The 11,661-nt window shown below is 30.5% G+C and overlaps 3 protein-coding genes across 4 annotated transcripts; 2 read left to right on the forward strand and 1 right to left on the reverse strand.

Moving 5' to 3' along the window:
* Positions 1–115: 115 nt before the first annotated feature.
* LOC108684888 (tetratricopeptide repeat protein 30A) lies at positions 116–6,146 on the forward strand. The gene is made up of 8 exons (XM_018189423.1): positions 116–295; positions 508–573; positions 657–995; positions 1,207–1,507; positions 1,568–1,836; positions 3,858–4,265; positions 4,462–4,846; positions 6,004–6,146. The coding sequence occupies exons 1-8, from the start codon at positions 230–232 to the stop codon at positions 6,144–6,146; spliced, it is 1,977 nt and encodes a 658-aa protein (XP_018044912.1). The 5' UTR covers positions 116–229.
* Positions 1,842–2,940, reverse strand: LOC108684897 (nucleolar protein of 40 kDa-like). Its single transcript, XM_018189436.1, has 2 exons — positions 2,734–2,940; positions 1,842–2,644 (listed from the first exon to the last, which is right to left on the reverse strand). Exons 1-2 carry the CDS (start codon positions 2,848–2,850, stop codon positions 1,985–1,987), a joined length of 777 nt encoding a protein of 258 aa, XP_018044925.1. The 5' UTR covers positions 2,851–2,940; the 3' UTR covers positions 1,842–1,984.
* A 906-nt stretch (positions 6,147–7,052) lies between the features above and the next one.
* LOC108685633 (AN1-type zinc finger protein 2A) lies at positions 7,053–9,079 on the forward strand. 2 transcript variants are annotated; one of them, XM_018190520.1, is made up of 2 exons: positions 7,053–7,331; positions 8,193–9,079. In XM_018190520.1, exon 2 carries the CDS (start codon positions 8,223–8,225, stop codon positions 8,853–8,855), a length of 633 nt encoding a protein of 210 aa, XP_018046009.1. In that variant the 5' UTR covers positions 7,053–7,331; positions 8,193–8,222; the 3' UTR covers positions 8,856–9,079. The 2 variants fall into 2 exon arrangements, with proteins under 2 accessions (XP_018046009.1, XP_018046017.1); XM_018190528.1 differs by having other exon boundaries at positions 7,053–7,196.
* Positions 9,080–11,661: the final 2,582 nt, after the last annotated feature.

Raw genomic sequence — 11,661 nt, forward strand, 5'->3', positions numbered from 1 at the left:
CGCGCGTGTGTGTGCGCGCGCGCGCGTGTTGTGTGTCTTGAATTTAAAACTTACATTACATTCCCTGGTGATGTTTCCTAGGCAACGAATCTAGCTCGTGTCAAAACAATACGTGAATACATATGAATACTGATAGCCACATATAGTACATATATGTATACTACGTGATATCATGAAATAGTATTAATTAGCTGTTAAAGTTTCGTAGTGCTTTATTATAATTTTCGCTATGTCTACGTTCATAGAAAATGTGCATATAAAAGATGGAGAATACACCAAGATAATATATGTAATGGTATACAAAATAAACTGTGCATACATATATATATATATATACATACATTAAATAATTTTTTTAATAAATAAATCTAAAGTCGAATAAATAAGAAACAGAAGAGTTTTTAAATATTTTTGCTTTGTTGATTTTTATAATCTTCGAAAACGAAAAAATACAATTAAATACAAGTATAAATATAAAGAAATAAATAATGAAATATTATGTTCCAGATAAGAGAACAACGATATACTGAATGTATTAAAGTCTTGTTAAATCTTTTAGATTCTTATCCTAATGTACGTATGTTACAATGTGTGATATTGTATTTTTCAATTTATGTAAACGCTAATGAATAAAAATGAATAAAGTGTTCTTTCAGTCTAGACCTTGTTTATCTCTTCTGGGCCATTGTTACTTTTATACACAAGATTTTATGGCCGCAGCTCAATGTTATGAGAAATTGATTCAATTGTGCCCACAGGAGAATTTGTATAAGCTTTATTATGCCCAGTCTTTGCATCAAGCTTGCATGTATCCAGAAGCATGGACGATTTGTTCGAGTATTATCAATCAAAGTAACTTGGAATTCAAGGTAAAGAAGCTGCAGGCAGCTATAAAGTATGGGCAGGAAGACATGGTAGCTGCAAAAAATCTCGTGGATCAATGTCCTGCTGATGATGTTGATACTGAAATCAATTTGGGATGTCTCTTGTACAAGGTATAGATATCAGTAATATTCTTCACTAAACATCAATAGTAAAATAACACAATGTTATAATTTTACACTCAACAACAATCATATGAATATAACACATGATATATATATATATAATAGTTATTATTGACTGAAAAAAAATTGATGTTATATTACTCTTAGTTGTTTACTATCAGTTGAGCATTATTAATTGATGTATATACACGATTTCTAGGAGGAAAAGTACGAACAGGCCCTCAAAAAATTTTCGAATGCATTACAAATTGCAGGATTCAAACCTCACTTATCATATAACGTTGCTCTTTGCTATTTCAAATTGAAAGAGTACGCAGCATCCCTGAAACATATTGCTACTATTATCGAGCACGGTATAAGGGAGCATCCAGAATTGAGCGTAGGGATGGCTACCGAGGGTATTGAAGTTCGAAGTGTCGGGAATACGTTGACGCTGCACGAGACAGCTCTGACGGAAGCGTTCAATCTGAAAGCTGCCATCGAATACCAATTGCAAAATTGTAATTTCGTGTCACTGCCTTTTTAGAAAAGTCTTTTTACAGTTTTGCTTAATATTACAGATGATGCGGCGAAGGAGGCGTTAACGGACATGCCACCGCGTTCCGAAGAAGAGCTCGACGCTGTTACTTTACACAATCAGGCGTTAATAAATATGGATACAAAACCGAGTGAAGGATTCGAAAAACTGCAGTTTCTGTTGCAACAAAACCCGTTCCCACCCGAGACTTTCGCCAACTTATTACTCCTGTACTGTAAATATCAGTATTATGATCTCGCCGCCGATATCTTGGCTGAAAATGTACATTTGACTTATAAGTATCTGACGCCAGTAAGTTTAATTCTTAATCATTTTTATTAATCAGACTTCAATTTGAGCATTTGAAACAATTTACAGCATTTATTATTTTATATACAAGCTATATGCAACACAAGGTATACTCAAATTAAATTATAAACAAAAAGGACAGGAACAATTATTATGAATGTTTGGTTTTCGAATGTTTGCATTTTTTGGTACGAGTTTCGTGATCATCCGAGTGTTTCCGTTTGCGAGACTTTGTGTCGTCAGATGAGGAGCTATCGGAGGAATCACTTGAACTGCTGCTGTATTTCTTTCTATGCTTCTTGCGTTCTTTAGAAAATTTTCCTTTCTTTTTCTTGCTTCTCTCCTTGTCTTCTGTATCACTGTCATCAATAGATTGTTTGTTCCTCTTCGACTTTTTCTTCTTTTTTTTTGATTTATGCTTCTTCTGTATTTTTTTCTCTGCGTTCTTACTGTCCAGTTCCGAGACAGTCTCTAAGTCTTCAATTTCTGGAATCAGTTCATATTTCTTGCCATCAGGGGACATGAAACAATCCTTGGACAAATGTCCTCTGGTCCCGCACTTGGTACATGTAGTATTCAGTACTGCTTCCAATTGTATGGCCTTGTGCTGAGTCGTTCCTGGATTTTTTCTCCGTTGCGTATCTCTTTGCAGTTCCACGCCGTTAGGATCCAGGTCCGTACCATTGCCCTGATTCACGTGTTTCATAGACAGCCCTATCTTGCCATCTTCTCCAACCGAGATCACCTTACACCAGATTCGTTCACCTTTTTGCAAGACTTCTGCAACATTGTCGACATGAGCCGTGCTTACCTGATGAAAATTACATAGAAATCAATGGATTACATTACAACAGAGATTATTGTCATTAGTATTTATTACATGAGAGTAATAATACACACTTGTGATCGGTGTATTAAGCCTTGCTGCGAGGTACCTGGTATTCTGACGAAGGCTCCGTAATTTTGCACGGACGCGACTTCACCCAGAAATATTTGATTCAGTTCGCACTTCGTCATCTTTAATTTCTCGTCGAAGAAACATCCCTATGCGAGTGATGACGTTTCAACAAGTGTAAAATCAATAAAAAGAAAAATTGCACTATAGGTTAGATTTCTATCAACAAACACAGGGCTGTAATATCAATATGTACGCAATGTTAGGGGACATTCTTTATTTTTTAACGAGACAATTGAAATTTTGATTAAAGTATTTACAAATACGTTAAAATTCATAGAATTCATAATGTAAAGGTATATGGTATATAAAATGTAATATTAGATATTTTGTGTTAGTATTAGATATTTTGCAAAAATGAAAATTAACAAAAATAAAAATAAAATTCTGATTACAATTTTTTATATGTAATATTCTAATATTTATTTAATTTAATAAATTTATTTATCCTATTTAATTTAGAAAATACCAGGATAACAAAAATATCATATAAAACGATGTTAACTTGTAACAGAAAATATATCCTCTCAAGAGCTAGATAGTAAAGTTTGTTTTTAAAGTTTATTTGTCTGTTTTTAAAAGAAGTTTTAAAATTTTTAACTACAATCTTGGCCAAAAGTATTAGACACATTGTTTAAAGTTTTTTTAGTTTAAATTGATTTAAATTGATTTATGACATTTGTTGTAAATTATCCTTTGCTTCAAGAACCCTTTATGTAATGCTGATAATAATCAATAGAAACATTACAGATAAAATAAGAATTCTGGATAAAGAGAAAACTAAATATCTAACTAATTTTAGCCAAAATTATATACAAAAAAAACTTAAACTTATAAATAATTGGTTTGTATAAAACAAAATTATGAAAATTGAGATTGTGAAATATAAATAAATTAGTAATTATATTTATGGATTAATAAGATATTCTGTAAAAATAGAGTTTATTTTGTAAACATTTTTAAGCAAATTTCGATTAAAGGATTTAATATACTCCTAGCTAATATACAATAATGTTTTGTTTATTGATAGTATTAGAATTATTTTTAAATTTGCATTATCTTTCTTCAGTATTTATACGACTTTTTGGATGCACTAATAACGCAACAAACTTCGCCGGAGGAGGCATATCGCAAATTCGATGATCTCGCTAACAAGCATACGGAAGCGCTTCGCAAAGCGACCAAGCAGGTCCAGGAGGCGAGACTGAATCATGATGATAATGCCGTGAAAAAAGCTGTGAACGATTATGAGGAGGCTCTCGACAGATACGTTCCCGTATTAATGGCACAGGCGAAGATCTACTGGGACCTGGAGAATTACACCCAGGTGGAAAAGATCTTCAAGAAGAGTGTCGAGTTCTGCAACGATAACGACGTGTGGAAGCTGAATGTAGCGCATACGCTCTTCATGCAGGAGAATAAATTTAAGGACTCGACACGCTTCTATGAACCGATCGTCAAGAAAAAATATGACAGTGTTAGTGAAACAAAGACCATTTCTCCACATAATAAATAAAACATAATCATAATAAGATCAAGTAAAAGTCATTTTGGGAAAAATATGATGTCATTTGATATTTTTGATGATGATCTTGTGATGAATTCTGATTTCTCTAATATTATGATTTTTTTCTTTTTGCCATAATCTGACTAATCTTGCAATCTATTTGCAGATCCTAGACGTGAGCGCTATAGTCCTTGCAAACCTCTGCGTCAGCTATATCATGACCTCGCAAAACGCAGAGGCTGAAGAACTGATGAAGAAGATTGAGAAAGAAGAAGAAGCGGTATCATTTGAAGATCAGGACAAGAAACTTTTTCATTTGTGCATTGTGAATCTAGTAATCGGGACACTATACTGTTCCAAGGGTAATTTCGAATTCGGCATATCGCGAGTAATGAAGAGTCTGGAGCCCTACAATAAGAAACTCGGCACTGACACCTGGTTCTATGCGAAAAGATGCTTTTTATCGCTCTTGGAGCAATTGGCAAAACAGTTAGTGGTCCTGAAAGATTCCACATTGCAGGAATGTATTCAATTTTTAGAGCATTGCGAAGGTACATAACTTTCAATTAATTTGTAAAGTATTATTTGTTATCATATTTTGTTAAAATATGAATGGAATTATTCTTGTTGTTAAACATATGGAAGAAAAAAAGGGATGGATTGTATTAACAATTTAGAAATTGTACTAGTCAAAACTCGGTAAAAAATTTTTCATGCATGAATATATATAAATATATATGAACATACATAAATGTGCATAAATATTCCTAAACATGTATAATTATATATGAAATATGTCCATATGTATTCATACATTCTTCTTTCTTCTGTAAAACTTACTTTTTAGTGTAATAGAAATAATAATAGTATTGTGAAAACATTAAAAATGTAATTTTCATACTATTTGTTTGAAGAAATGTAAAAAAATTATAATTATACATAAAATTATGTATAATTATGTAGTTATGAGCAATTTTTCCAAATTTGTTTTTTTCTAAAACCAAAAATGTGGAAATGATCTTTTTAATTATTTTTAATGTTTTCACATTACTATTATTATTTCTATTACATTGAAAAATAATTTTATAAAAAAAGTATTTTATAAAAGAAAGGAGGATATATGAACATGTGTGGACATATTTTATATATAATTATACATGTTATGAATATTTATGCGTTTATGTATGTTTATATATATTTATATGTATACATATTTCATATTAATATGTTTATACATATTTCATGCATACAAAATTTTTTATCGGAAAACTAATCATCACCCAATCGACACCAATTAAAAGTGATATAACATCAATGATATAATTTCGCATTTAATAATTATAGCAATATAAATCTTATATAACAGTTGAGTTACATTTGGAAAAAACGCTATTAGCACTATTTATATCATACTTATCTTTAGCATTCATTAAATAAATATAAAGAAAAATAAAGATAGAATGATAATAAGTGCTAACAATGTTAACGCTCTCCATTGTGTTACATAACAGTTACAGTTGTTGAGCGTAAAATTATAACGTGATGTTATATAATATATATTATATTAATAAATTTATGTTACTTTTAGTTGGTATCGATTGGACGATTAACTTAGCAATAGTTTTGGCTATATAGTTCGGCTAATCTTGTAAAGTATTGTAAATTTTAAACGATGGATTTATATTTGTGTGCTTCTCTGAAATTTCAGTTTATGGTAAGGACATAATGACGGTGATCGACCAGCCGTTCGACGTACAGGACATGCTAAACATTTCACCTCAGGGCAAACGGACAGTCGTTTACGAGGCGCGATATCTCAAGGCATTATTTTTAAAGTTGCAAATGTCTTAAATTTATAATTAGATGCATAAAGAAAGGTCTTTACATTTCGTCTTATATAATTATTTTAATTAGCATAATATTAGGAAGAAAAATTTATGCCCATTTCTACCAACGTAGATTATCTTTAATCAATTTACTCTTTCTTTTTCAAATTTTTAGAATTATAAAAAGTCGAAAAATAAGTTGAACCAAGATTAAAGTTAATCTACATTGGTAGAAACGGATTATAGTGCTACGAACTATCAAATTCAAGTAGCTGTAACTTTGCTGTAACAAAATGAATGAAATTTAAATAAAAAAAAGTTTTAAAACTTAAAATCTCTGCTTTTGAAAGATCGCTATGTCTTTTGATAATTTTTATAACGTATAGAAAACTAAAGGATTGCGTTTTCGACCCGAGCGGATCTGGGTTGGATAATGTTCTACTATTGGTTGACATATTCCACCAATAGGAGACCAACGTCATTAATCCAACTTAGATTGGTGCAAATAAGAATGTAATGATTCACTATGTATTGGCTGCGGTTCAACAGACTTAATTCAACAGTTGAGTAAACGCTCGCTATTATTAGTGTATTCTTTTAAATCATCCAATCAGATTTTAGATCTAGAAGAATATATCAATAACAGTGAACGCTCGCTCAACAGTAAAACAGTTGAGTCCGCTGAACGCAGCCATTGATTACCTCTTTCGAATCTAGCGGGTGATTTTAATTTACTTGCATGTCCACACGAATCGTAATCGTCGCGATGTCGCGATTTCGCATTATGTTCGATCTCTTTGTCGTCGAGCTCGATGACATCCTTGCATTCTTCTCCGCGAGAGTGTAGGCAGGTGCGGGTCCGAAAATCGTCGATCATCGTTGGTCATCGGTTTCTATCGCCGCGTGAGAATATATAAAGAAAGTACACGTGCCTGGTTTCATCAGTGTTGAGACTGCTGAGTGCATGTGGTTATCGTGAGTGAGATTAGTTCGTCGAAGTCACTGTCAAATGCTGCCCTGTCTACTATCGAAAATTGTAGCGGCGTACAATCATAAAATTTAAGCGATTAATCACGTACGTGTTTAAAGATTCTGTTACGTCAGCGATAGAGAGAGAGAGAGAGAGAGAGAGAGAGAGAGAGAGAGAAAGAGGAGAAAAACACGCAGCGCTTATAATCTCCTCGCAACTCTTCATTTTGGCTGAGTCAAGGTACATCGTCATTACAAAATTTATCGTGACAATTGCATTCTCGTGTTTATTATTTCCACGTCAACATTTAGCCTCACATATAATGAATGTTTGATCTTGAGCTTTTATGATATCACTTTGTGATATTTCATCGAGAAAATGTTTGGCAACGAGAACGAATGGTGTGGAGTGATGTGACGACTAATTGTATCAGAGATCATAATTGTTTTAAAACATGGAGAAAAATGTGAATCAATATGATTCGATTTCATAATATATAGTTACCTAAAAATTAAAGGAAATTCATAAATGAATTTCATTGATGAATCTTTGGTAATCTTTAATCTTTAATCTTTAGATAATTATATATGAAAACAGGCCTAAGAGGCCTGTTTTAAATCGTCCTTGCTTAAGATTGATTATGGCTGCTTTTCTTTTAGGAGACATAATAGATACAAATTATGTCTCCTAATTGAATGTCATTCCATCATCGCATTCTTTCCAGTAAAAATTACAAATAATACAAGGTGCTTTCCAGCAAGAAACACAGATGACACAGTGTAACACATTGACTTATTATATCCTTATTGTTCGCCAATGTTAAGCAAAGATGAAGTAATCACTGCGTTATGCTGTATCTCTCAATGAAAAGCATCATTTCTTGATATTCAATGAATAATAAGGTTAAAATAATTAATATGTTGATCTCCTAAAAGAAAAGCTTAAAATTGTTTGAATTTGATTTTTTTATAACAAACTATTTTCAATTCCATTTTCTATCTCTTAGAATAAAATCGTCAATCGGATTGATTAATGGTTATGTATTTTCATTGTCAAAGGGGATGCAATTGTAATTCTGATTTTGTCAAATTATTTTTGCAGAGATCTGGTGAAGAAAAGTACGTGATCAAAATGGAATTTCCAAATTTGGGGGAACATTGCTCTGAGAGCACATGCAACCGCTTGGATTTTTTACCTCTGAAATGCGACGCTTGCCAGGGAATCTTTTGCACAGACCATATAACTTATACAAATCACAGCTGTCCCAGCGCATACAAGAAGAATATACAGGTGCCTGTGTGTCCGTTGTGCGATGTTCCTATACCAATAAAGCGCGGCGATCTGCCTGACGTAGCTGTAGGATTGCATATAGATAATGACTGTAGAGAAAGCCGGAGGAAGGTATTCTCCAACAAGTGTTCTTCAAAGGGATGCAAAGTCAAAGAAATGGTACCGGTAAAATGTAACGAATGCGGTGCCAATTTTTGCCTCAAACACAGACATCCCACTGATCATGCTTGTATCGGAGCAGAGGAAGCATTGAGACTACGTAGGTTGGAAGCACTAAATAAGAAAAGTCAAACGACAATATCACCGAGTAGTAGCAATAGCAATTTACATCCATTCCGAAGCCTTCAAGGAACAATGACCGAGGATGAAGCATTAGCTAGAGCTCTCCAAGCTTCCTTGGACGATGAAGAGAGAAGCAGACGTATGTTACAACCAGTGCCTTCTGGAAACCGAGATAGATGTAGACTTTCGTAACTATCTACACATTATTTTATACCGTTATAGAAAAAAAAGCTTCTTCCTTATTTCCTAAAAATCTATAGATATAAAGATATGTATTATGAGTCCTATTAAAGTTAGCGCCAAACTATACATAATTTGTGATTCGCTGAATCTCGAATATGTGAAGCTCGCAGTTTGTAAGTAATGTGGATGGACAAATTCATTGAATTCGCATTTGTTGTTTACTATTTAATTTATGGAGCGATTTTTTTAAATAAAATTAAGGAGTGTAAATTATATTATTAATTTGTTGATGTTGTTGATTTATATATAGTTACACTATACAAATAATAAATCACGAATTGCAAATCATGAATCACTTATAATTAGGCGCTAGCTCAAAGGATACACATACTTGATAACACAACGGAAGTTACTTAAATATATTTATTACTCTATCCATTTTTTATCTGTTATGTATTGTTATAGTTATAACTGCTGTTATATCTATAGCTCTCAATCCAGCTATTGCGTTTATGCACAGAAATTAAAACATATTTATATAAAATTGCTCACATAATTAAGCACACTATCACAGCATCTTATGGATTTTTAAACAAAATTGTATATCAAAGTATTTATCTTAAAAAGAAGTTATATAAATCATTAGATAAAATCTTATGTTAAGTTGCAAGTACAAATTGTTCATAATTCAAGATTTTCTTTATATCATAAATGTGTGAATTGTCTCATATACTTCAATTAGATTATAAACTCTGGCTTATAACCAGGAAATATATTCTGCCGAAAATAAAATAATTCTGATAATTATATGATAAAGCTTCAGTATAGAGTGCCTTAGTAGACGAAGCATAATCTTATTATGCATTAGAATATGCACTTACACAAAATCTCTTTACTTTAATTAAAAAAAAAAATTGTAATTTACGCTTATTAATATTTATAATCGATTTATAGAAACTATCTGCAGAAACTGCTTTCAAACAGTGACTACACGTATAGATTTTCATATGATATAAAAATATATACCTGGATTTAATATTATTTTCAACAAGATATTAAATCATTTGTTATTAATCAATAAAAATAAAACTTATATAAGAAAATAATATTATAATTTACGTATTTCTCATTAATGAGATTTTAAAATAATATATTACAATTTTTACGTATTTCTTAGGATTTTAACAAATAATATATAAAATAAGTATTGAATTTTAGTGCAATATCAAAAACTGTGATGGCAGGAAGAAATCGCGTATATTGTATGATATTTAGGCGTTGTTCATATTATAACTTAAGTCAAAATAGAAATCACGCGTTTGAACATATCACGTCACAGGCTTCTTAAAATAAAAATTTCTCAGAATATCATCAAAATGAATAAATAAATAAATATATAGACTTTATACTAAAGATGCTGCATTGACAAAACTGATATTCATAAATTCTGTGATAACTATCATATTTTTATAAATATATATAATTTTAGAATATACTCAGTTTTCTCCTTAATTTACTTCATTCCTTTGAAAAAGTAGAATAAGCATTTTCTTTAAAAAAAAAATGGAGAATTTCAATATATATGTATTGAAAAATCCATGTTCATGTGTGTGTGTGTGTGTGTGTGTGTGTGTGTGTGTGTGTGTGAAATATGGATTTTTAAAAATAATTACAATAAGCAGATATATTGAGAAATATATCTATATGTATTGACAATTAATAAATGTAGTCAATAGATGTATGCTTATGCTTGCCACACTACGTATGTATATTTACCAATGATATGCTTTTAATATTGAAGACTTGAAAATAATACAATTCTTGATAATATGAAATAGAAATACGCTTTTTATTACTTTCGAAGGTTTGTTAGTACTATTACAATATACTCGCCTATGATGTATCAGAAGTACTGAAAAAATAAAAAGAACGTTTATTATCTTTTTTGTAGTTATTACATTTTAGCTAGAAAATTTTTTTAACATTAATAAATTTCGTAATTTTATGACTTATATACTTTCCTAAAAAATATTTTAATTTAAATATACAAAAATATACTTTCAGTATTTCTGAAATGTTCGAATATATGTAAAACGAAGTGATTTATTACATTCCTAATATATATATAGCCATGTATCTTATATATATTACAATAATAATTTACCTTTAATGGATTCTCTGATATTATAAATATATTTGAAATAGATAATCAAAGCAAGGAGATGACAAGCAAATAATTTCACAAGTATATATATATATAGACGTATATATATAGACGTATGTACACGTTTATAAAAGAGTCCTCCTCTATTGATATTATATATAATTCATGATTTATTTTCTATTCATGTGTGCTGTATAAAATTATGTTCTAACGATTATGCGACCAATAACTTTCCAATAACTTTTTTTAAATTCTACGAGAATGTATCGGATTCAAAAGTATTCATATATATATATATATATATAGAATACATTTCTCCCAATAAAGTGTTCAATAATAGGAGGCAGTTCATTTTTCCTCTAAATGCATTTTCAGAATTTTAATTACTATTTAGGCACATATTATATCTACAGACATATGTTGATATAAATTAATTTAAATAGTGACTAAATAATCACAAAAAAATAAATTAATTTTAGCAAACAAATCCAAAACAACTTGTGTATTCAATGTATTTATTATATTTAAAAAAATTGATATTTTATCATTTTAAAGAATATTTTTCCACAAATATAATCAATTATATATTACAGATTACTAGGTATTTATAATAACTCGAAACAAAATAATTTTTATAAGAATTTAACATAT

This window comes from Atta colombica, unplaced genomic scaffold (assembly GCF_001594045.1).
Source record: "Atta colombica isolate Treedump-2 unplaced genomic scaffold, Acol1.0 scaffold100, whole genome shotgun sequence".
Classification (NCBI taxonomy): domain Eukaryota; kingdom Metazoa; phylum Arthropoda; class Insecta; order Hymenoptera; family Formicidae; genus Atta; species Atta colombica.

Coding starts and splice junctions, on each gene's coding strand:
- LOC108685633 (XM_018190520.1), top strand. CDS start 8,223: ATGGAATTTCCAAATTTGGGGGAACATTGCTCTGAGAGCACATGCAAC.
- LOC108684888 (XM_018189423.1), top strand. CDS start 230: ATGTCTACGTTCATAGAAAATGTGCATATAAAAGATGGAGAATACACC. Junction 574..656: donor TTTTAGATTCTTATCCTAAT/GTACGTATGTTA, acceptor GTGTTCTTTCAG/TCTAGACCTTGTTTATCTCT. Junction 4,847..6,003: donor ATTTTTAGAGCATTGCGAAG/GTACATAACTTT, acceptor CTGAAATTTCAG/TTTATGGTAAGGACATAATG.
- LOC108684897 (XM_018189436.1), bottom strand. CDS start 2,850: ATGACGAAGTGCGAACTGAATCAAATATTTCTGGGTGAAGTCGCGTCC. Junction 2,645..2,733: donor GCTTAATACACCGATCACAA/GTGTGTATTATT, acceptor AATTTTCATCAG/GTAAGCACGGCTCATGTCGA.